This window comes from Oncorhynchus keta, chromosome 37 (genome assembly GCF_023373465.1).
Source record: "Oncorhynchus keta strain PuntledgeMale-10-30-2019 chromosome 37, Oket_V2, whole genome shotgun sequence".
Taxonomy (NCBI): Eukaryota; Metazoa; Chordata; class Actinopteri; order Salmoniformes; family Salmonidae; genus Oncorhynchus; species Oncorhynchus keta.
The window spans coordinates 10,770,384-10,797,227 of record NC_068457.1 but is presented as its reverse complement, the minus strand read 5'-3'; the positions used below and the strand labels follow the sequence as shown (position 1 = coordinate 10,797,227).

At 40.1% G+C, this 26,844-nt stretch overlaps 1 protein-coding gene across 1 annotated transcript; it reads right to left on the bottom strand.

Moving 5' to 3' along the window:
- Positions 1–1,713: 1,713 nt before the first annotated feature.
- LOC118370176 (chloride channel CLIC-like protein 1) lies at positions 1,714–25,618 on the bottom strand. The gene is made up of 9 exons (XM_035755035.2): positions 25,246–25,618; positions 23,685–23,765; positions 17,248–17,472; positions 16,054–16,194; positions 15,364–15,421; positions 12,960–13,057; positions 12,498–12,593; positions 11,807–12,226; positions 1,714–8,079 (listed from the first exon to the last, which is right to left on the bottom strand). The coding sequence occupies exons 1-9, from the start codon at positions 25,399–25,401 to the stop codon at positions 7,972–7,974; spliced, it is 1,383 nt and encodes a 460-aa protein (XP_035610928.1). The 5' UTR covers positions 25,402–25,618; the 3' UTR covers positions 1,714–7,971.
- Between the last annotated feature and the right edge of the window lie 1,226 nt (positions 25,619–26,844).

Genomic DNA, 26,844 nt, shown 5'->3' with positions numbered 1-26,844 from the left:
GAGGGAAGATCTCCTGAGGTCCAGTTAACCCATTTAGTCCCAAGAATCCAGTAAAAATAGACTTTTCCTTTTACTGACTTTCATTTATCTGCATGTCCAACCCTGATGTTTAGCCTAACAATTAAGTGTTTTACCATGTACATTTCAGGACTCGGCTACAAGTAGAACACAGAACTATTTGACAAACCGTTTCATTCATGACATTGACAAATACAAATAACAAAATAACGTCAGACAAAGCGAAAACATGATAAAAAATGAATTTATATGAGTAAGTATAAGTGCAGAAACGGTTTGCTCAATGGGAAATTAATATCCAACTAATGAGTGACAACTGTGTAGAGTTTGGAGTTTGTGACAGAAACTATGTGAGCTTATTACAATAGTATAGACACTATGTCCAGGGATTTCCTATGTCCTATGATCTTCTACAACGTGTGAAGCTTGTGAGCGTCATGGAGCAAAACATGCGTCTCAGCTTTTCACATATCTCATAATAGTTTGTAGCTCAAACCATTCGGACTCGACAGTAAATGTTGTAAAAAAAAAATGGCATAATTGTCCCTCTAACATCAATGTAATCTAAAATGACTTCAAACACAAACAGTATCATGCTTTTTAAAACTCACCTCACCGATGATCGATTTAAAGAAAGAAGTTCAACAGCAGGTTGAATCGGAGTCAAAAACATGGTCCTTGTGGATGTTGTTTCAAAGCCAAACAACGAAATGGACAGCATTTTGTAAGGTGATGATTCATTTTAAATACACCAGTAAGCACATTAGATTTGTCTTATGCATACTCATATGCTTATGAGCCCGAGTCTGAAAAAAATACAGATCAAAAATGTCTATCCACGAGTCTGGGAGACAACATATAGCCCTAGGGTATGCTTTTGGTTCATTGATTGTGAAAGGGCAGCTTACAGGTAGCCTACAATTACAGCGAATTTGATTTTGAATAGCGTAGTAATAGGACATTGTTTATAATTTGCATAATACAAAATAATTGGGTGACATTACCTTTAGCTACAGAATATCTCACCACTGTGCGTTTCCATCTCCTCCTCTCTCTTCTTAATTCATTTTTTGAGGGTGCAGAGGGGGCTATCAACATGTTCCAGAACCAATTGGTTCTTGGTTCCCCATAGTAAGCACTAGGTAGCTGCAGGAACAGGGTTGGAGAGCTCTTGGCACACAGAGTTTGGGCAGAATGTCACCTGTCTCGCAGCGAGAGCATGTTCCTCAAATAGCAGTCGATGCGTGGAGTGAAAGTGTTCTTATATTCATTTCCCTGCTTCTCATATTCATTAAGCACATCTCCCCTATAAAACCGAAGTAGCCTACCAGGCATCATTGAAAAAAGGTCTGGCGGGAAAGCATGCAGACTCCATTAGTTATTAGAGTGCATGTGGAAGACATGCATTAATGGGCCATTATACATCTTTATTTTATTTTTTAGATTCAATTGAGAAGTCTGATGGGTGAAAATATGATCACTTGATGAGAGAACAGCTGTGCAGCCTGGGAACAGCGCATAAGCATCCTCAAATTAACACTAGTTGCATCATGCAGCACATAAGTTTTGATTTCTACGACATTAAGGTTCGAATCATTGACAACTAAAGTTGCCAAATACATCTAGGATATAATAGGACCCTGTTTCAAATTATCACTTTTACGCTCAACAAAGTCACTTCATATGCACACTCGCTCCGGAATGGGAAAAATATCCTTTATTTTATTCAGCTAAGTTAAATTATATTATTCTTACTATAAAATAATTCAATGGGACTTAGTGCATTCGGAAAGTATTCAGACCCCTTGACTTTTTCAACATTTTGTTACTTTACAACCTTATCGAACATCTCTGGAGACGTGAAAAATAGCTGTGCATCAACGCTCCCCATCCAACCTGACAGAGCTTGAGATGATCTGCAGAGAAGAATGGGAGAAAATCCCAATGCATAGCACATAGAATTAAAAACCTATTGTCATATTATTCGTTCTAATCAGCCAGATTTTTTTTTTACATGGACGATACATTGGAAATAATATAAGTACTGGAAACAATTCAACACTATGACAAATCTGGGAAACCAGGCCTGGTATTCATAACGGACTTTGGAAAGGCTTTTGATAAAGTAGGATTGGATTTTATATGTAAATGCCAGGAATATTTACATTTTGGCGAATCTTATAAAATGGGATAAAGTTGTGTAGCCCATTACACCTAACCCTAGGTGTAAAAAAGTAAATAATGTCTACTTCAAGTTTTAAACTGTCAAGAGGAGTAAAACAATATTGGCAAAAATAAAAATACAACTTATACATTACAGTGTAGTTTACCAATAAAATGGTCCGACGGTGATGTGGACATACTCAGTATACATATGCCGAAAGAAATTCTCACTACAATACATTTTTAATTGAAAGATAGATAAGATCTTGCGACCTGGAAAATAAAAATAACCATCTATTTGTGAGGGGGGAGAGAATCACAGATGAACTCTTTCGTCATATCCCAGTTGACCTATTTGCTTAAGGTCTTGCACCTAACAATCTTTTTTTTTTTTAATTACATGAGCAAAAAAAATGTTTTTGATTTGGAATGGCAAGGCAGACAAAATTTAAAATGGGCCTATTTAAATAATGAATATGAATTTGGAGGGCAGAAATAATAAAACAGACCTCTCACTAAATGTGTCAGGTATACTTAAATCTGAATGGGTTTTCTAGCAGATTAGCAAGTGTCTCACCCCATGTTCAAGAATGGCCTTTTTCCCCTTTATTCATATAAGAACAAATAATACAATAAAAATAGCGGTAAAACTCAAATCCACTGATTGGAAGAAAAAAAAGTAGTAAGGAACTTGTGCAAAGCTGTCATCAAGGCAAAACCTGATATTGAAGAATCTCAAATATGTTTTACTTGTTTAACACTTTTTTGGTTACTACATGATTCCATATGAGGTATTTCATAGTTTGATGTCTTCACTATTATTCTACAATGTAGAAAATAGATGGAAAATAAATGGAATGAGTAGGTGTGTCCAAACATTGACTGGTACTGTATATATTTGTGTGTATATACAGTTGATGTCGGAAGTTTACATACACTTAGGTTGGAGTCATTAAAACTTGTTTTTCAACCACTCCACAAATTTCTTGTTAACAAACTATAGTTTTGGCAAGTCGGTTAGGACATCTACTTTGTGCATGACACAAGTCATTTTTCCAACTATTGTTTACAGAACGATTATTTCACTTATTCACTGTTTCACTGCGTCAGAAGTATACATGCACAGTCAATTTAGTGTCTTTAAACAGCTTGGAAAATTGCCGAAAATGATGTCATGGCTTTAGTGGCTCCTGATACGCTAAATAATATAATTTGAGTCAATTGGAGGTGTACCTGTGGATGTATTTCAAGGCCTACCTTCAAACTCAGTGCCTCGTTGCTTAACATCATGGAACATTTTTTTTTATCAGCCAAGACCTCAGAAAAACAATTGTATACCTCCACAAGTCTGGTTCATCCTTGGGAGCAATATCCAAACGCCTGAAGGTACTACGTTCATCTGTATAAACAATAGTACGCAAGTATAAACACCATGAGACCAAGCAGCCGTCACACCACTCAGGAAGGAGACGCATTCTGTCCCCTAGAGATATAATAACAATAATAGCCATTTAGCAGACGCTTTTATCCAAAGCGAGATGAACGTACTTTGATGTGCGAAAAGTGCAAATCAATCCCAGAATAACAGCAAAGGACCTTGTGAAGATGCTGGAGGAAACAAGTACAAAAGTATCTATATCCACAGTAAAACGAGTCCTATGTCGACATAACCTGAAAGGCCGCTCAGCAAGGAAGAATATGCTCCAAAACCGCCATAGAAAAGCCAGACTATGGTTTGCAACTGCACATGGGGACAAAGATCGTACACTTTTGGAGAAATGTGCTCTGGTCTGATGAAACAAAAATAGAACTGTTTGGCCATAACGACCATCGTTATGTTTGGAGAAAAAGGGGGAGGCTTGCAAGCCGAAGATCATCATCCCAACCGTGAAGCTCGGGGGTGACAGCATCATGATGTGGGGGTGCTTTTCTGCAGGAGGAACTGGTGCACTTCACAAAATAGATGACATCATGAGGAAATAAAATTGTGGATATATTGAAGCAACATCAAGACATCAGCCAAGAAGTTAAAGCTTGGTTGCAAATAAGTCTTCCAAATGGCAATGACCCCCAGCATACTTCTAAAGTTGTGGCAAAATGGCTTAAGGACAACAAAGTCAAGATATTGGAGTGGGCATCACAAAGCCTTGACCTCAATCCTATAGAAAATTTGTGGGCAGAACTGAAAAAGTGTGCGCGAGCACACTGACAAACCTCAGTTACACCAGCTCTGTCAGGAGGAATGGGCCAGAATTCACCCAACTTATTGTAGGAAGCTTGTGGAAGGCTACCCCAAACATTTTACCCAAGTTAAACCATTTTAAAGGCAATGCTACCAAATACTAATTGAGTGTATGTAAACTTCTGACCCACTGGGGAATGTGATGAAAGAAATAAAAGCTGAAATAAATAATTCTCTCTACTATTATTCTGACATTTCACATTCTTGAAATAAAGTGGTGATCCTAACTGACCTAAGACAGGGAATTTTTACTAGGATTACATGTCAGGAATTGTGAAAAACTGAGTTTAACTGTATTTGGCTTAAGTGTATGTTGACTTCCGACTTAACTGAGTGTGGGTATGTACACACACACACACACACACACACACACACACACACACACACACACACACACACACCCGTTTGAAAGTTTGGGGTCACTTAGACATTTCCTTATTTTCTTTCAAAAACTATTTTTCTGTCCATTAAAAGAACATAAAATTGATCAGAAATACAGTGTAGACATTGTTAATGGTGTAAATGACTATTGTAGCTATTCCATTTTTAATAAACAAAAATAAAAAAAGCTGTTTATAGCTACACAGATTCCACTTATCAGCAACCATCACTCCTGTGTCCCAATGGCACATTGTGTTAGCTAATCCAAGTTTCAGTTCCAGGGGGCAACCTCCTGGCCACTTTTGATGTGGAGAGCTTGTACACTAACATCCCACACACTGGAGGCTTGCGGGCGCTACAACACTTCCTTCAGCAGAGAGACTCTACCCTTGCTCCATCCAATGATTCCATCTTACAACTTACTGAACTGGTATTATCCCAGAACTACTTTGTCTTTCAGTCAGACTTTTCCCTTCAAATTTAGGGTGCAGCCATGGGCTCCCCTTTTTCCCCAACTATGCAAACCTGTATGTGGGACAATTTGGAGAAGCATTCCTTTTTTAAAACAGAGACAAACCCCTTACTTTCTAAAATACTTCTATGGAAGAGATACATAGATGTCATTGTGCTCTGGGAAGGAAGTCAGCAGGAACTAAATGAATTCCAAACTCTACTAAACAAGAGCTCTGAATACCTCAAATTCACCATGCAGACTGATGAGAGAAAAATAAACTACCTGGAATTATGGATTATCAAAGAATGATGCATTACACACAGACTTATACGCAAAGCGCAATACCTTGCTATGTGAGGATAGTATGCATCCCCTTCCCCTCAAGAATGGACTACCATATAGCCAGTTATGCAGGGTTAAACAAATCTGTGGCCACCAATCAGATTGACGCAATGCTAAAAAAAAAAAAATAATCAAAATGAGAGGCTCCAAGGACAAAACTCTTGATGATGCAATGATGAAAATCAGAAAAACCAAGAGCAGAATTACTTAAAACTCAACCAAAGAAGAAAAACAACGCAACCGTCCTTTGCACTAAGTACACCAAGGGTTTGGAGAAAATGAAAGCAATCCTGAAAAAGCACTGGCATATTCTGCAATCAGACAAAAACAATCAAATAATAAAATCACACACACCTTTTCAAGGAACCCCCCACTGGTGGTCTATAAGCGTGGTCGCAATATTGGAGGTAGTTTGGTGAGATCTGACATGTCCCCTGAGCCCATTCAGACACTCCTGACACCTATCCCAAATGGAAACTACAAATGTGGCTCATGCGCACAGTGCAATAACACTATAAAAACATTTTTCTTCAGACACCCACATACAGGTCAAAAAGATACCCCTAATGGTTATCATCTCATGCAAGACCAAGGGAGTAATCTATCTCATCACCTGTTCATGTGGAAAAGCCTAAGTAGGACAAACGAAAAGACAATTAAAACATGCATAGCTGAACACCACAGCTCAATCAGGTGTAAGAACATTGACTATCCAGTAGCAGCTCACTTTTTTGGAGCTCACCATCCAATCTCCTCCCTCAAATACACAGGCATTGAGCATGTTTCTCTACCAAGGGGGAGGTAACATCGAGATCCTACTACAAAGGGAGGGTTACTGGATATCCTATCTAAAAACATTGACCCCTAGTGGTCTGAATATTGACTTTGATCCCAGGCCCTTCTTATGAACACATTTTCCTCCATGAACAAATCTTATAAATATATGTTTTTTTATTTACAGCTTATTAGCGTATTCCTAATGTGTTCCCCCTGTTGATGTTAATTATATATTAAGGTTGAACCAAAAGATTACATGTAACAAAAACAATGTGAAATTGAATTTAACAATAATATATGTTGACGCTGATATGATGTACACTATTCCATTGTTTCTATATGATAATAGCATACTATATTTGATATGCCATATACAATTCAACAGTTTTCATTTTAATTAACTTAATCATTATGACACACCCCTCACTATTGTCATTGGTTACACTAATTTCACTGCGTCAACGTAACCTGGTTCAAGTATTCATGACATTACCCTGAGGAAGGCACCGTGATGCCGAAATGTTGGTAAAAACCCATTAAATTGCTGGGAGGTAACATGGTGTGAGACTTTATTTTGATAGTTTATAGCTAATCCAAGTTTATAATTTTAAATGGCTTTTGCAATTATGTTAGGACAGCTGAAAGCTGTCATGCTGATTAAAGAAGCAATAAAACTGTCCGTTAGACTACTTGAGTATCTGGCGCATCAGCATTTGTTGGTTCGATTACAGGGTCAAAATGGCAAGAAACAAACTTTCTTCTGAAACTCATCAGTCTATTCTTGTTCTGAGAAATGAAGGCGATTCCATTCGAGAATTTGCCAAGAAACTGAAAATCTCGTACACTGCTGTGTACTACTCCCTTCACAGAATAGCGCAAACTGGCTCTAACCAGAATAGAAAGAATGGGAGGCCCCGGTGCACAAATGAGCAAGAAGACAAGTACATTAGTGTCTAGTTTGAGAAACAGATGCCTCACAAGTACTCAACTGGCAGCTTCATTAAATAGTATCCGCAAAATACCAGTCTCAACATCAACAGTGAAGAGGCGACTACGGGATGCTGGAATTCTAGGCAGAGTTGCAAAGAAAAAGCCATATCTCAGACTGGACAATAAAAAGAAAAGATCAAGATGGGTAAAAGAACACAGACACTGGACAAAGGAACTCGGCCTAGAAGGCAAGCATCTCGGAGTTGCCTCTTCACTGTTGAGACTGGTGTTTTGAACAGTACTGTGTGTTTAAAAATTTTTTTATATATATATATATATATTATTATATATATATATATATATTTTTTTTAAACAAAAAAAATATGGGGGATTGTAAATGATGACAATTACATTGATGGAATCTATAAAATATTAAGGCTGGTCTTTCCCTAACAAAAAGAGAATGTAAAACAGGTAAACAACCTGCTATTTTTTTTAAAGATAAAAAAAAATCACTATGGCCTACATTGTAAACTGAAAAACATTTTCAAAAAATGAAATAAAAAGTATTCTTCATTATCTTGAGAAACTGCATCTTCATAACTGGCTTAAGGTATCCAATGGATTTGAGATTTCGCACTGCTGTCAATGACAAGAATATAGTCTATAGTGCTAGCGACGTTGGTTCAGTCTCTTGTACAGGCACCCTATCAGTTTCACCATGCTGCCCTGAGATAGATGACATCTTCTCTTCTGATGACTTCTCCTGCGTCTGCAAACAGTAAGCAAAGAGCAATATTTAGAAATAAATCATTCCAACTTATGAGAAGCCACAGCTAAAGTGCATTCGAAAAGTATTCCGACCCCTTGACTTTTTACGTTACAGCCTTATTCTAAAATAGATTTCTCAATCTAAACACAATACCCCATAATGACAAAGCAAAAACAGGTTTAGTGGTTGCAAATGTATTTACAAAAAACCCCACAAAAAAAACAAATATTACATTTACATAAGTATTCAGACCCTTTACTCAGTACTTTGTTGAAGCACCTTTGGCAGTGATTACAGCCTTGATCCTTCAAGGGTATGACACTACAAGCTTGGCACACATGTATTTGGGGAGTTTCTCCCATTCTTCTCTGCTGATCCTCTCAAGCTCTGTCAGGTAGGATGGGGAGCGTCGCTGCACAGCTATTTTCAGGTCTCTCAAGAGATGTTTTACCGGGTTCAAGTCCGGACTCTGGCTGGGCCACTCAAGGACATTCAGAGACTTGTCCCAAAGACACTCCCGCGTTGTCTTGGCTGTGTGCTTTGGGTCGTTGTCCTGTTGGAAGGTGACTCTTCATCCCAGTCTGAGGTCCTGAATGTTCTGGAGCAGGTTTTCATCAAGGATCTACCTCACTAGTATCCCAGTCCCTGAAAAACATGCCCACAGCATTATGCTACCACCACCATGCTTCACCATAGGGATGGTGCCAGGATTCCTCCAGACGCTTGGTATTCTGGCCAAAGAGTATATATTGGTTGGTTTCATAGGCCAGAGAATCTTGTTTCTCATGGTCTGAGTCCTTTAGGTTCCTTTTGGTAATCTCCAAACTGGCTATTGTGCCTTTTACTGAGGAGTGGCTTCCATCTGGCCACTCTACCATAAAGGCCTGATTGGTGGAGTGCTGTAGAGATGGTTGTCCTTCTAGAAGGTTCTTCCATCTCCACAGAGGGACTCCGGAGCTCTGTCAAGAGTGACCATTGGATTCTTCGTCACCTCTCTGACCAAGGTCTGTCTCCCACGATTGCTCAGTTTGGCCAGGCGGCCTGCTCTAGGAAGAGTTTGTGGTTGTTCCAAACTTCTTCCATTTAAGAATGGAGGCCACTGTGTTCTTGGGGATCTTCAATGCTGCAGAATTTTTGTTTGTACCCTTCCCCAGATCTGTGCCTCGACACAATCCTGTCTCGGAGCTCTACGGACAATTATGAACTGACTCTCCAGCAGACAGACCGGATTCCAACAGAGAAGATAAAAACGACATACGGGCCTAAATATAAACATTGCAATTATTCTCTCTTCTTTGTATCATGTAGTAACCCAAATATCTACTGTTTGTTTAAGTAATTCTGTGTGACTATTTAGTTAGTAAATAAATAAGCCAATTTGTATATCGCTGATTCGTGATTTAGGCTAGGGTTCGTGCAGATATTCAAGGGTTTGCGATGGTCAGTAATGAGAACAGGCGAGGTAATAATAATAATAATAATTCCTTAATAAGAGATTGTTTTGTTAAGATATGAAAATATCTGACGAGTCGATTTGGGAAATAGAGATCTGTGGTGCCCTGACTTCCTAGTTAATTCAAGTTTACATGATTAGTTTAATCACGTAATAATAATTACAGAGAATTTATAAAATAACAGTCTTCACATTTAATGATAGTCCTGACACTACAGGGGACTCCAATGAAGTTGTAGAAACATCTCAGGATGATCAATGGAAACAGGATGCACCTGTGCTCAATTTCGAGTCTCATGGCAAAAGGGTCTGAATACTTGTGAAAATAGGGTATTTTTTATTTATTTATTATTATTTTTTTTTTTAATTGCAAACATTTCTAAAAACCTATTTTCGCTTTGTCATTTTGTGGTATTGAGTGTAGATTGATGGGGGGGGGGGGGAGTACATCCATTTTAGAATTAAGCTGTAACGTAACAAAAATGTGGAAAAAGGGGTCTGAATACTTTCCGAATGCACCGTGTACAAAACATTAACACCACCTTCCTAATATTGAGTAGTGCAACCCCTTTAACTGGTCCCCTCGCCTTCATCTACACGGATTGAAGTGGATTTAACAAGTGACATCAATGAAAGGATCATCGCCTTCACCTGGTCAGTCTGTCATGGAAAGAGCATGTGTTCATAATATTTTGTACACTTAGTGTATATTAGTAATACCCAATGACTTACGCCTGCCTATTCATGTGGATTTGTCTATTGTAATACCATTACAGAACATCATTCACATTATCTCAAAACATTGCCACCACTGACAGGATCACTGCACACAATCATGTGTTGAAGGTACATGCACATTGACCATGACCAGGCAGGCAAACAAACAAAAGCACAATAAAGGACAGTGGTGTCAGAACAATTTGGGTAAAATAAAAACACCGGTTCTGCAATTAACCAACTGATGTAGAATCTGAATCATCCCATTAATGCATATAAGGTGCTGTGGTTGGCATTTAAAAACAAGGACAGGGGACTTATTGACTGTATACCCATAAACATAGGTAATTTTCCAATATCCATAATGTAGTTCACAAAAGTTCAAATCAGGAAGTCTGGTCTGAATGATCGTTTTTCAACAGTTTGACAACCATCCACCACCAGCTATAATAACCTTATGGCCCGTCATTGGAACACCTTTCACCTAGCAGGGGGCTTTCAATGCCAGCTGCCCAGCAAAGTGCTACCCGTCACCAGCATTTGGGTCCGAGGAGCATGCCGACACCAAGTGGTTTCTGTGTGGCGTTTTGTCCCCAAGTTATCCTATATTCAGTGTGTTTATGCAACTTGTCTGGACATAACATTTATCAAAACATGCTAACTAGTTAAAAGATCCCATTTCGGATCTAGCTAATGATTATGCCCATGTTAAATGCAGATAGCAAAACCAATGCGTCAGCCTATTCATTTATAGCCACTTGGGCTACAGGTGATAATGCTTATAGCATACCTGATAAGATGGACCATGCATAGGCTATATATACGCTTGGTCCAATATGTTAAAATCATTTTACCAATATGTAATATCTTTTTGGGCTTATTTCTGGGAGGTGGAAATTATATTTGAGATTATTTTAATTCATTTTGGAGTAGAAGTGGAGTGGTCCTCCTGTAGCTCAGTTGGTAGAGCATGGCGCTTGTAATGCCAGGGTAGTGGGTTCGATTCCCGGGACCACCCATACGTAGAATGTATGCACACATGACTGTAAGTCGCTTTGGATAAAAGCGTCTGCTAAATGGCATATATTATTATATTATATTATTAGAACGTCCTTTTAAAAAGTAAACGGTTGAACTTCTCTAGTCCTTCTACATACAATTTCCCCAAATCCACACTCTACTCAACCTTTTCCTCCACTGCTACAGAGGCTGGCGGGTCCCCTCTGTGGCTTGCAGCTCTGAAGTGTAAAATTATGTTTGGTTGTAGTTTTAAGGATTTGTTGTACAGCTCACGGCTGAGACCACTTGCTGGAGTGGCTTGCTCTCTGCTGGCCTTACCTCCGGTATACACTTCCAGTGTAGCGGCTAAAGACCTAGAATGACAGGCTGCTTTTGATAAGCCCCCAGGTTCATAAGGGAACACCGGGACCACCCATACGTAGAATGTATGCACACATGACTGTAAGTCGCTTTGGATAAAAGCGTCTGCTAAATGGCATATATTATTATATTACCTTGGCATCCATAACTCAGCTGAGATCAACACAAACCACTTACATTATTCCCCTGTGTAGTTGGTGAGGGCTGCCTCTCGGCCAGCTGCTTAGACTCCCCGTCAGTAGCCACCTTAGATTCAGACGTCACGTCCCTCTCATTGGGTTTGGCTTTAGCTAGAGAGGGTTTAGCTTCTTGTGAGTCATTGCCTGCAGTTGTGGCCCCACCTACAACTGGTTGTTGTACCTCTTCCTGGGCGTTGCTAAACGGCCAGTCGTCGTTCCTCAGGGTCTCCACGTTTCTGGGAGGGGAGCATTGAAGGGCCTCCCCCCCTGCCAGTGGGTCATGGTTTGTACCTCCAGGATGGGCCTGGGGCTCGGGCTGGTCCATGGCTGGAGGAGGGGTGTCCCTGGGCCTGCCGATTCTCAGCAGTCTCGTAATGCAGTGCTTGATGGCTGCCTGGCAGCTACAGTACATAAACACCTGAGGAACATGAGGAATATACTGCTTCAGTGACATGTAGCGAATTGGCTACAACTGGAAACAGTTACTATGACTGCCGTGTGATAGTCAGGGATGGGTTCAATTCCACTTAAATATGGAAGTAAATTTAAATTTCTCATTCAAGCATTAAAAAGGGCCATTTATTTTCTTAAGGATCTTTCAACACCAATTCTCTTTCTGAATTGTTTTAATTGAAATGGGATTTACCCAAGGCCTTCTAAAAGTGTTTCAAGTGTGTGTGTACACGCACCAGGAAGGAAAGCACGAAGAGGAGCACAGGGATATCCCGGGTGACCGGTAGGACCTTGATGGCTACGAGCAACTCGCTGATCCTCTGGCCAAAGTTCTTCCGAGTTTCCGTGAAGAGGTCGGTGATGGTCATAGTGATTGCATTCAGAGAGAGACATAACACACCATCATGGAAATGGGATAAATGCTACACAGGTAATTGGTCATCAACAGGGTTGCGGTCAATTCCATTTCAATGCAGGAAGGATTCACTCATTGTATACTTGATTTGGACAGGTAGAATTAGAGACAGATACAGAGAGATGGGAAGGATATAAGGGTTGGAGTTTGATCCCTCATCTCCGGTAGGGAGCAGTTTATGTGCCGAGGGCATTACCGCTAGACCAAAGGCTCTGCACTTACATCCTATACGGCTGACTTGAAATGGAATTGTCCCCAACCCCGGTTGTCAACTACAGGTTACCTTAGCTTGGGATACGAGATGGATTGGGCTGACGGTGAGGACTTTGTTGTACATCTTACAGAGACCTTCCTGGAGAGTCATGGCACCTCTGTACCAATCTGGGGTAAAGGTAGTAAGGAGTCCAATATAGTAGGCTTCATGGCAACATAAACCAATATGCATTTCCACAGTAAGCTTACTGCAAAAAGTGTAACAAAATGTTTATGCTGTTGGAGACCATTAGCACATTTTCTTGTATACTTATCTGTTCTAATAATTATGGGTAAAGGCTGATATAAAAAAAATCTAGTAATTTACAAATCGGACTATTTTCTATCTTTACTGGTATATATATCGCTATATTCTCTTAAATAGATGTTTTTTTATACATATATATCCTTTGAGATATAAAGTAGTGTTAGGTGGAAGCTCTGTGTATGAGAAGTGGAATGTTTTGGTGGACTGCAGGAATGTGCATTCTCGATAACTCAAGGCCCTCTCTTGACTGATAATTCCTGTGATATGCGAGGAGGAGCACAGAGAAATAGTGGATGATGGAAATGTACTGAAACACATCTTTCTGGAAAGGAAGACGTTAGAACTAAGGGTATAAAATGGGCATTGAATCGTATGTTCTTAGCTGACACTTCCAGTTGGGTGTAACAAATCTAGGTTGAGCTTCTTTTTTTTGCTGTCTTCCTGGAGTTTGTACCAGAAATCTAGAACCTCTGTGCATATCACAGGACTTTTTAACCAGTGGTGAGAGGGCCTCGAGTTATTGGGAGTACACATTCCTACAGTTCACTGCAGTCCACTAAATAAACTCCACTTCTCATACACAAAGAGCTGAAACTGAACAACACTTTCAATCTACAAGGATATAAATATTAAAACACATATTCATACTAAGAGAACATCATTATATAAACCAGTAAAGAGAGAGATTGTAAATTACTATTTTATCAGCCCTAACCCATAAAAGGATTATTACTACTGATAATTATACAAGAAAAGGTGCTCAGGTCTAAATGGTCTCCAACCAGAGTATGTGAGCGGAGTTGAGTGGTTGGAAATTGCGCTTGTCGTACATGGAGAGGTCAAAACCGCTCCATGCTGAAAAAAAAAAAAAAAAAAAAAAAAAAAAAAAAAAAAACTTCTGCTCCAATTTGCTCCATTCATTAAAATCACAATTTAACCAACACTATTTGTGACTACCTGGATATACCAATTGTTTTTTAAGTATTGAAACCAAAAACATGGATTTGAATGAAAATTATTTGAATAAACATGAAAAGGTGAATGTAAAAAGCGAAAATAGGCTACATGTCATTAAATAGCAGGTAGTCAGGAACGAAAATGAATTATTTAGGCTATATTATTTCAAGGCTATAGCCTACAAATAAATACATTGTGAAGCATTTGCGTGTGCGACACAATAGGCTGGTTGTATTAAATCATTATAGTCTATAAATTGCGCATATAGGCTGTGACTTAATAGTGCCTTTGAATTCATTTTTAGAAACATGAGTTTGGCCAGAGTCTGTGGCTTCAGGCTCATGCTAAGTTTCTTGGAGAACTGTACACTTGCAGAGCCACTGGGGATGCTAAATACCATTCGGGCCACTTTTGCCAGGCTGGGCAGGAAGGCAGAGTTGTTTTTAAATGTTTCTATAGGTAGGCCTAAAAGGTTTTTAGGCAAAATAACCCAATCAAAATGGAAAGCTCCTTGAACATGGGAATATGCCAGTCCTTATTGGGCCAAAATCAATGATGGCCTATAGTATAGATAATAGAACAAAAATGAAAGAACCGTTTAAGACACACAATGTTTTTTGGCTTATAAATGCTTTGCTACAATGACAGTTATCTACCCACCTCGTTCCTTTCTGTCTGCATGTGCACGTAGAAAGTATGGGATAGGTGTCTTTTCAGATTCCACAATGATTATTGAGTTGTGGACACTATATCCCCTCATTCCCTCTTGGGCCTCGTCGTTGTAAGTAGACTTGATTTAGCATCTGTGTGTTCTATCAGTTTCTTTTTTTAAATATTTAGCGAACTCCGTAACCGTAGCTAAAGGAAGGGGCTGTAGATAGCAGCACACTGGCATGCTCTGAGCTCGTGAGGCAAGTGCTAGCGGAGCGCTACTTTGGAGCGGGCTAAAAGGCCGATGCCCCTGGCCTTTGGGAATCTCACTCCACGCTCCAGACAAATTAAGCATGCTCCACTCCTCTCCGCTCACATACTATGTCTCTAACAACGTCCATGCGTTTTAATACCAACTTTTTTAATGGCATTACAAAATGGATATATTATCTCTTCATGCACCAATTATTATAAAATAACGACGCATTTATTCAAATGTAATCCCACATTTTTGTTATGCAAAACTCAGGTGTTAATGTTTTTTTTTGCGTCATCTCACCATTTAAGTTCCACCAGTCAATTTTCCAGGTGCATTTCGCGTCGACGGCAAAGTCAATCTGACAGGACAATAAAAATTACAATGACAGATATGATGGATTTAGCATTGTACCATTCCTGGATCAGAAGCTGGTTTAGTGGCAGTTGCTGCCGTCCCTGGGTCCATACACCCACAGTTCGAACCCTGGTTCCACAACTGCTATTATCCCTCATCTATCAATCAATCTCACAAAAAAAACACATCATAGTCCAACTCTCCTGATAAGACATTTTGTTTTTCCCTGAAGATATTCCTTGGTGTTCCTTCAATTTATTTAGTTGGCTTAGATTTTTTTAATTATAGACTATGGCATATTATAAATAGCTGAACTAGCTTAAGTCATCCTTACCTGTTCATAAACCCCAAAACAAATATTATTTTGCAAAGACAAAATACTGTTGTAGCATTTAGCCTACAGATTTTTTTACTTCTGAGAACATGAATCAATCCTGAATCAGACAGACCCTACACTGAGAGTAGCCAGACTGGCCACTGTCTGAAAATAAGTAATTTTGTACCTTCAAATATTCTTTAAATGAATTATAATAACTATATTTATTTACTACTAGACATAGAACATCATAGACAGTAAGGGGTTATTAGCAAGTGGACATTTTACAGAATGCATGGAAGTGTGTATTGATAATTTACCTTGTAGAGGAGGAAGCAAAACCACACCAGACCGATGAGAAAGCAGATGGTGAAGATTCGCTTGAACTGGACAAACCAGGAGACTGTAGACCACAGCTCGCTGCAGACGATGACCACTATAACTAAGACGCAAACAAACACCTGGAAGAGAGAGAAGGTCCTTTAGAGCAGGGCTTCCTAAACTCTGTCCTGGGGGCCAGTTTAGAATTTTTCATTAGCACTACACAAGCAGATTCAAAAAATAGCTTGATGAGTTGGTTATTTGAATCAGCTGTGAAGTGCTACGGAAAAAAACGTGCACCAAGGGGGCCCCCCAGGACAGAGTTTGTTAAACACTTCTTTGGCTTTGTTTTGGTTCATTAAGAAATGATAACAGCCATGACTGAATTCAAACAGGATTTGGTTTCGGGGTGTGGTTTGATGTTTGCGTCTCGTGTTCGCAGGTGGGAAGAGTTAACTAAATCATTTTGTCATTTAGCTTCAGGCAGCTGGTGAGCGAGCGTGGAAAATGTGGCTCCACTTCGGATAGCCCATCACTGAGACAATATTTTCATCTCGCACATATTTTAGTTGTCTCATTAAATGCTTTCAATAATTGTATCTACATTTCTAAAATGTTTTGATGGTTTGAGTTTTTTGGAGCTACTGACCTTTTAAAATATTGCCCCATGTACATTGTGTAGTTTACGGATGTCTCCAACTAGCCACATAGGGATATCGAATGTCAAACCAAATTGACCATGGGTATTATGATCAGGTTGCGTGCAGCTGCGCTCCTAATTGACGATTACTTCGGTACTGCCAACTGCGGGCAGGTATCGATATATTAAGATATCGATGAACACAAAAGTGGCAGTTAGCTTCATACGCATCTCAGTCAGTGGAGCAGATCGGACTCGCCTCCTCAAGCAGAGATCAGACATGCCAGCCAGCACCATTGAGAGTAGTTTTGTTTTCATATGTCCTTTAGTTTGTGTGTAGGCTAGTCCTTGCCCATGAGTTACTGTGTTTTCCAGAAAAGACGTTCCCTCACAGAAAAATAAGTTTTTTAAATTTCATCCTCCCTGTAGCCTACTTTACAAACTGTCAATCATCAATTTCTTTAGGCAAACCACATGTGGTGTGTGCGGCAGTGTGCACATGTGGTGTGCACTTGATTTTGAGCATCACAGTCCTTCTGCTACACATTATCACCTTCATGACTGTGTCGATCTCCACACCAAAGGTGTCCTCAAAGTGCCATCTCGAGGCCTCGAGTTCATGTGGTTTGAGATCCACCAGGATCTGGCTGAGGGCATCGTCCAGATCCCCCATTCTACAGGTGTCCATTCCCTCCAGAAGCTTCCAGATCTCCGCCAACGCTTGCCGAGACAGTCTTACTTTAGCGTCGTAGTAGAGATCATTCTGGAAATCACTGGGCTAGTGGTTGGAAAGGAATAGAAAATAAATAGCACAACAAAGTACAGTCACTTGGCATATACAGATAGCATATTACATCACAAGTGGGTAACACTTGGGTTGGGCGATGTCAACCTTTATTCCATTGTGATTATGGACTCAACTTTTATAAGAGATGGTATTGCCCCCTATTATAAATACCTCCGCTACAACCACTGTCAGGCTATAGCGCAAAATCACCTCTGTAACTGGATGATTCATGGCGAAAAGTAATGGTTGTGGGCAGAGGCTAAGTGAAGGCAAATATTTTCTAATCTTTCTGGTGGAGTCTCAGCATGGCCAGGTCAGGTGTATGTGCACGTCTTTGTGGCACGCCCACGAAGAAATGACAGTCAACTGATGAGCAACAGGCTTTCGTACCGTACCGAGTTAGGTTATATTGTTTGTTCCGTCTCTCATAAAGCTGCCATTGAGGATAGCCTATGCCAATGGACTGACCTTTCTTCTCGTTCTTTTTGAATGCGGCACATTTTGGACAACTTCTCAGGCTATTAAAATATTTGGGAAATAGGCTACTGGGTCACAACTTTAACTTTTCTTGACGCTTTTATGATAGGCTACTGGCCATTTGGTTTTCAACCTTGCATGGAGGGATTTTACCAGCCCGGACAAATTATTTATTTCATAACCCCCTAGAGCCGATATCTGAGTGGACATCTAATTAGCTTAATACAAAAATCCCCATCAAAATCTGTTTAACATAGAGATATATTGCTTTTTTTGCACGGGCTGCGTCTTGATCCACCACATCCGCTCATGTCGGCCTTCCGCATCTACCGTGGAAGGTGGCAAAGCTAAAGCAGTATTTAGCAGACCAGGAGATGTTCCGAAAATCAGTTTTCTGGAGAAAAAAAAAAGTATCTCCGAACGAGTTGGGCTACACACGAATATGACCCCTCTATGGAAAGATGAGACTCTCACAAACAGGATGCTGTTCTCCGTTTTAGTATACGAGTAATTCCACGTTAATGCCAATGATTTTGACAAATCCACTCATTTGAAGGGGAGTCAACATACTTTTCGATATAGTGTACATACAGTGCATTTGGAAAGTATTCAGACCCCTTGACCTTTTCCGCATTTTGTTACATTACAGCCTTATTCTAAAATAGATTCTAAAAAACATCCTCAATCTACACACAATACACCATAATGACAAAGCAAACAGGTTGACATTTTTGCACATTTATTCAAAATAAAAACAGAAATCCTTATTTACATACGTATTCAGACCCTTCGCTATGAGACTCAATTGAGCTCAGGTGCATCCTGTTTCCATTGATCAACCTTGAGCTGTTTCTACAACTTGGAGTCCACCTGTGGTCAATTCAATTGACATGATTTGAAAAGGAACACATCTGTCTATTTAAAAAGGTCCCACAGTTGTTGACAGTGCATGTCAGAGCAGAAACTAAATTCTCTGGTCTGATGAAACCAACATTGAACTCTCTGGCCTGAATGCCAAGCGTCACGTCTGGAGGAAACCTGGCACCATCCCTACGGTGAAGCATGGTGGAGGCAGCATTATCATGCTGTGGGGATGTTTTTCAGCGGCAGGGACTGGGAGACTAGTCAGGAGAGGAAATATGAACAGAGCAATGAAAATGTGCTCTAGAGCGGGTTCTCAGGACCCAGACTGGGGAAAGGTTCACCTTCCAACAGGACAATGACCCCAAGCACACAGCCAAGACAACGCAGGAGTGGCTTCAGGACAAGTCTCTGAATGTCCTTTAGTGGCCCAGTCAGTGCCCGGACATGAACCCGGCTGAATATCTCTGGAGAGACCAGAAAATAGCTGTGCACCGACGCTCCCTATCCAACCTGACAGAGCTTGAGAGGATCTGCATAGAAGAATAGGAGAAAGTCCCCAAATATAGTTGTGTCAAGCTCATAGCATCATACCCAAGAAGACTTTAGGCTGTAATCACTGCCAAAGGTGCTTCAACAAAGTACTGAGTAAAGGGTCTGAATACTTATGTAAATGTGATATCTCCTGGTCTCCAGGCTATTTATAAATTGGCAAACATTTCTAAAAACCTGTTTTTGCTTTGTCGTTGTGGGGTATTGTGTGTAGATTAAGGAGTGGAATTTTTTAGAATAAGGCTGTAACATAAAGTGGTGAAAAAGTCAAGGGATCTGAATACTTTCCGGTTGCAGTGTAATTTGAGGTTTAGGAAAAGTTGGTTTTGGCACTGCAGCTATCTAGAAATGACCACAGTCATTTGTGTTAATCAACTTGCTTGCTAGCTTCTTAGCTAGTAGTACAGTATGACCATGGGCAGAAACTGCTTCTACCAATAGAAATCCCCGATCACACTTATAGGCAATGTCATGGTGACATTGGCTAGCTAAGCTCATGTGCAGGTACACATCAGTGTCACTTTCACAAGGTTGGAGTAACACATGTTCAACTACTTGAGACTTTGGCTCTAATCCAGGTTGTGCCTTTAGATTGAGAAAATGATCAACTATGGAAGAATTTTCCACTTTTTCACTCACAATTTTCCACTCTCATTGGCTGTGTTTAAGAGCATCAAAACCGTGATGTATCGTGGGAAAATTGTGAATGACTGATGCTAATAATTGCCTGCACTGTCAGCTGCAATATCAAGTCCGTAGACGTCTCAAACCCCGGCCTGCTTCGCAAACATTCCCATAAATCTCGCAATGTTGCGCCTCTGGGTTTAGAAACTCTGGTTAGGTGCTGAAGATAATAGTCCAGGTGATTCTAATCAACACATCTAACATCTGGAATGAGCAATCAAGCTGCTTTATATGAAAATAATCATGACCTTTAAACCTTCAAGCTGCATACTGGACCCTATTCCAACTAAACTACTGAAAAAGCTGCTTCCTGTGCTTGGCTCTCCTATGCTGAACATAATAAACGGCTTTGAGTTAGTGCTAACGTTTGACCCAAGGTACCAAATGCAAATGAATGTGACACGTAATGTCAAAATAACATGCAAAACAAGCAAGCTCCCCCCCTCCCAAAAGAATATATACCCACACAGTCAGAAGTTTACATACACTTTAGTCAAATACATATAAACTCAGTTTTTCACAATTCCTGACATTTAATCACACTAAATATTCCCTGTCTTAGGTCAGTTAGGATCACCACTTTATTAAGAATGTGAAATGTCAGAATAATAGTAGAGATAATTATTTCTTTCATCACATTCCCAGTGTGTCAGAAGTTTACATACACTCAATTAGTATTTGGTAGCATTTGCCTTTGAAACGTTTGACCCAAGTTTAAAAAAATCAGGTAGACTTCCACAAGCTTCCCACAATAAGTTGGGTGAATTTTGGCCCATTCCTCCTGACAGAGCTGGTGTAACTGAGTCAGGTTTGTAGGTCTCCTTGCTCACACACCATTTTTCAGTTCTGCCCACAAATTGTCTATAGGATTGAGGTCAGAGCTTTGTGATGGCCACTCCAATACCTTGACTTTGTTGTCCTTAAGCCATTTTGCCACAACTTTGGAAGTATGCTTGGGGTCATTGTCTATTTGGAAGACCCATTTGCAACCAAGCTTTAACTTCCTGACTGATGTCTTGAGATGTTGCTTCAATATATTCACATAATTTTCTATTTTGTGAAGTGCACCCCACAATATGATGCTGCCACCCCTGTGCTTCACAGTTGGGATGGTGATCTTCGGCTTGCAAGCCTCCCCCTTTTTCCTCCATATATAACAATGGTCATTATGGCCAAACAGTTCTATTTTTGTTTCATCAGACCAGAGGACATTTCTCCAAAAAGTTCCCATGTGCAGTTGTAAACCGTAGTCTGGCTTTTTTATGGCGGTTTTGGAGCGGTGGCTTCTTCCTTGCTCAGCGGCCTTTCAGGTTATGTCGATATAGGACTTGTTTTACTGTGGATATAGATACTTTTGTACCCGTTTCCTCCAGCATTTTCACAATGTCCTTTGCTGTTGTTCTGGGATTGATTTGCACTTTTCACACCAAAGTATGTTCATCTCTAGGAGACAGAACGCATCTCCTTCCTGAGCGGTATGACGGCTGCGTGGTCCCATGGTGTTGATACTTGCGTACTATTGTTTGTATAGATGAACGTGGGACCTTCAGGTGTTTGGAAAATGCTCCCAAGGATGAACCAGACTTGGAGGTCTACAATTTTCTTTCTGAGGTCTTGGCTGATTTCTTTAGATTTTCCTATGTCAAGCAGAGGCACAGAGTTTGAAGGTAGGCCTTGAAATACATCCACAGGTACACCTCCAATTGACTCAAATTATGTCAATTAGCCTATCAGAAGCATCTAAAGCCATGACATAATTTTCTGGAATTTTCCAAGCTGTTTAAAGGCACAGTCAACTTAGTGTATGTAAACTTCTGACCCACTGGAATTGTGATACAGTGAAAGTGAAATATTCTGTCTAAACAATTTCTTGTGTCATGCACAAAGTAGATGTCCTAACCGACTTGCCAGAACTATAGTTTGTTAACAAGAAATTTGTGGCGTGGTTGAAAAACTAGTTTTAATGACTCAAACATAAGTGTATGTAAAGTTCTGACTTCAACTGTATATAAAATTTTTAGACATATATTTATTTTGTTTGCAACTATAGTTGAAATGTTTTCCATTTACCTTTTTAGATTTTACACATTAATATTTTATATGTTGTTACATGCTTAATTGAAAATTTGAACAAAGGTTCTAAATAAAAGGAGAAATAATCAAATATGAGTAAGTACCTTTTATATAAAATTATACTCAACAAATAAACTATTTATGTATTTATGACAGAAAATGTGCTATAGCGTGATATGTATCGTTATCGGGATATAGATTTTGGCCATATCGCCCAGCCCTACTAGGCAGTGAAAGCAAAATGCAGGGTAACGTAACCAAACATAGAAAAAACTGCAGGGAAAGAGGGACCCGTTTCACTGAATATTTTGGGGGGGCATTTATTTACAATTCATTTGTTCTTGCCTTTCAAAATTATTTCCTTGCAATATTATTTATTTTGCTCAAAACAAAATAAGCACATTTGTTTTGGCTTTCAATATCATTATTTTTGTTTGCAACACTCAAGATATTTGTTCTCGAATTCAAAAGGCTTGCTTGATATTAAAGGCGTTAGAGTAATTCCATACTCCTTCCTCCACGTGGCGATGTTTAGATGTCTTTGTCTGGTGTAAAAGTAGGCTATTGCAAACATCACAAATGTATATCTGGTTAAAACGCTGATTGTTTTTGCCCCAATGCAATGTGTAGACTGTGCCCTGCTTGTGCTACTGCAATATTCTTAGTTAGCCTACAACAGGTTGTAGCCTACATCACAAATTAGCCTACAAAATATCTTTACTTTTAGAATATTCATTTAAAATCGCTGCAGGGTTTTTATTTCATAAATATGAGGCAGAGAAGTAGGCTACATCATGTCAATCAAATTGGTTCAGAAGAGGGTGAGTAAAGAAATGTGAAGAGATGGGGAAGAAATGTAAGAAACATGACGGGCGGGGGAGGGTGAGCAGCAACTATGTAAAAAAAATATAAATCTGTGTGTAAAATAACATGCGCAGCTCCCGGGTGGCGCAGTGGTCTAAGGCACTGCATCGCAGCGCTAGCTGTGCCAACAGAGAGTCTGGGTTCGAGCCCAGGCTCTGTCGCAGCCGGCCGCGACCGGGAGGTCCGTGGGGCGACGCACAATTGGCCTAGCGTCGTCCGGGTTAGGGAGGGTTTGGCCTGTAGGAATATCCTTGTCTCATCGTGCACTAGCGACTCCTGTGGCGGGCCGGGCGCAGTGCGCGTTGACCAGGTCGCTAGGTGCACGGTGTTTCATCCGACACATTGGTACAGCTGGCTTCCGGGTTGGATGCGCGGTGTTAAGAAGCAGTACGGCTGGTTGGGTTGTGCTTCGGAGGACACATGACTCTCGACTTTAGTCTCTCCCGAGCCCGTACGAGAGTTGTAGTGATGAGACAAGGCAGTAAATACTAACAATTGGATACTACGAAAAAGGGGGTTATTTTTTTTAAACAACATGAGCAGAATGTGAATCTGATTGATCAGCTCTGGGGAAAAGATTGAGGGGGGCAGGCAGGATGGTTACCTACCGATCCATAGCTCCGGCCTTTACATAAAGAGCATTGGGGCATCGATTTAGTGTTCACACAAGTTGAGACAATGCCAAAACATACCAGGCCAAATTTTTTAATCTCCTTTAGAAACTTGGTGAGGAATTGCTTGAACACCAGATTGCATGAAGGCAGCTGTGAAACCTGTGTAAAAAAAGAAAAAAAGAAAACTCAGGAAAGTGACATTTCACCTTCTCGCCATTCTGTCATAAGCATTTAAGAGATGTTCAAAATAATGTGTATTTGTCATGTTTTTGTTCAAATAGCTAGCTACTGCAATAGGAAACATGTCAAAGAAAACTAAACATGGCAACATTAAACATGTCGTCCCCCACAAATGTTGTGGCGCCCCCTTTTGGGCCAATTAGTGACAAATGAATGCTCAAATAGGACAGGAGGTATGCTTTTTAAAAGTGTGGGGTTTCAATTGATTACTATAGCAGCCCCCTTGGGCCAATCAGTGTAATTTGCCAAAATCAGGACAGTGGTGTCTGATATATCACGTGTGTTAACAAGAATCATATTCCTGAGCATGTGTGCCAAATTTCAGATCTTCTGTCTCGATTTCTGAAAGCTTGGCTAGGAAAAGCGAACTGACATTTATTTTACCACGGAGGTGCTGTGCTGACCTGTCGTATCCTCTTCAACCACATATTATTATTATTATTAGACCCTGCTGGTCATCTATGAACATCTTGAAGAACGATCTGGCCTCATAATCATCCCCTGGCACAGTCAGAAGCGTACTGGCCAACCATCAGAAAGGGGATACCTAGTCAGTTGCACAACTGAATGCATTAAACCGAAATGTGCCTTCCGCATTTAAAGCTGCACAATGCAGAAATCGTTCTGCCATTTCAGTTTGTGACAAAACAAGCAAGTCTAGTGTAGATAATCAGTGTACCATTTAAAACAGAGTTAAATATATTATTCATAACCAAAAATATTGCATTTTCTTTTGTTTGAAGTTGGAGTACAAAACCGAAAGTAAAAGACCAAAAAATATAACGCCATTTATTTTAAAAATGCCCCGATTTACATGTTACTTATGAGTGCATTTCACACTACTTTTGGATTACACTAAGATTAAGGCTCGTTTGAATGTCCTGCTTAATAGAATGTTTGTGTCATCGCAAATCAACTGCATTATACTTAAACCAGTAAAATGGCTCTTTGGCTAACTTTTGCGACAGCCTATATCAACGAGCGTTACGATTCTAGCGAATAACTGCTGCGTCCATAAATTATTTAGCAAAAATCACAACCAAATATAATCTTAACGACTGTTCAATCAATAATCAAAACATTGTAAGCGTATGACAACCACAAAAAAAATATTTTGTTAAGAAGTAATAAAAACAAATCTAGGATATGTTGAATGGGCGATGGCTTTCTTGTGGCGAAGAGTTTCATGTACTGGAAAATGGTCTTCGATAACACACATTTCTGTGAATTTGGTAGTGTCTCCTAAAAAGTAACATATTGCAGCCTTTCACATTATTTTACACATTGGTCAAAAACTTTTTTTTTTGATGGGACACCCTAAACAATAAAATAATAATTTCAACTAATGGCACCGAGTCATGGCACGAAAAGCAGGCATTGCGCAGCTGTTGTACTGTACCTCCGCAGGCTTTCTCATGGTCTTTGTGCTTGGGTCGTAGTTCAACATATCATAGGGATCAATCCATTCCTCATCGTCCATCTGCCCTTGAGCAACGAGCAACAGGCTGCATACAGCAGCAGTGATGATTAACGTCGTGACAGCACTTGTTGACATCTTCTTCCTTTTAAGACGGCTAGCTAACGTTACTACTATGACATTTGGAGGCTACTCTAGCTAAGCTACATTTAATAACTCGTGCCTCAAACACAACAATAACTTCAAGCTGTGGTCTAACTGGCTTTGGCGACATTCTTCTTCGTTGGTATAATGGCGTTCGCAACAATTAAATGTGCACTCCGCCACCTACCGATCCTCGACTTCGACGATGTCATCTACAAAATAGCCTCCAACACTCAACTCAGCAAACTGGATGCAGTCTATCACAGTGCCATCAGTTTTGTCGTTTTGCTGGTCAACTGCCCGGCACCCTCCACAGCAACCCGCCAAAGCCCCCACCATTTCTTCTTCACCCAAATCCAGATAGCTGATGTTCTGAAAGAGCGGCAAAATCTGGGCCTCTACAAATTCAACCGGGTTTGACAATCTGGACCCTCTCTTTCTAAAATTATCTGCCGAAATGGTTGTTTATTCCATGTGTAACTCTGTGTTGTTGTATGTGGCTAATTGCTATGCTTTATCTTGGCCAGGTCGCAGTTGCAAATGAGAACTTGTTCTCAACTAGCCTACCTGGTTAAATAAAGGTGAAATAAATAAATACATTTTAAAAAAATAGTCACCAAAGCCCCATATACCACCCACCACTGCGACCTGTATGCTCTAATCGGCTGGCCCTCGCTACATATTCGTCACCAGACCCACTGGCTCCAGGTCATCTATAAGTCTTTGCTAGGTAAAGCTCCACCTTATCTTAGCTCACTGGTCACGATAACAACACCCACCCGTAGCACGAGCTCCAGCAGGTATATCTCACTGGTCATCCCCAAAGCCAGCACCTCCTTTGGCCGCCTTTACTTCCAGTTCTCTGTTGCCAATGACTGGAAAGAATTGCCAAAATCGCTGAAGCTGGAGACTTATATTTTCCTCACTAACTTTAAACATCAGCTATCCGAGCAGCTAACCGATCGCTGCAGCTGTACATAGCCCATCCAATCTGTAAAAAGCCCATCCAATCTACCTACCTCATCCCCATATGGTTTTTATTTACTTTTCTGCTCTTATGCACACCAGTATTTCTACTTGCACAGCATCATCTGCACATCTATCACTCCAGTATTAATTTGATCAATTGTAATTACTTGCTACTATGGCCTATTTATTGCCTTACCTCCTCACGCCATTTGCACACATTGTATATAGGACTTTCTTTTTTTCTATTGTGTTATTGCCTGTACGCTTGTTTATTCTATGTGTAACTCTGAGGTTGTTGTCTGTGTCATACTGCTTTGCTTTATCTTGACCAGGTCGCAGTTGTAAATGAGAACTTGTTCTTAACTAGCCTACCTTAAATAAAGGTGAAATAAAAACATTAAAATTAAAATAATGCTGCCAGGATGTCAAGCTACTCTCTTGGCTGCTGGGCTGACATCGGCTTTGCCG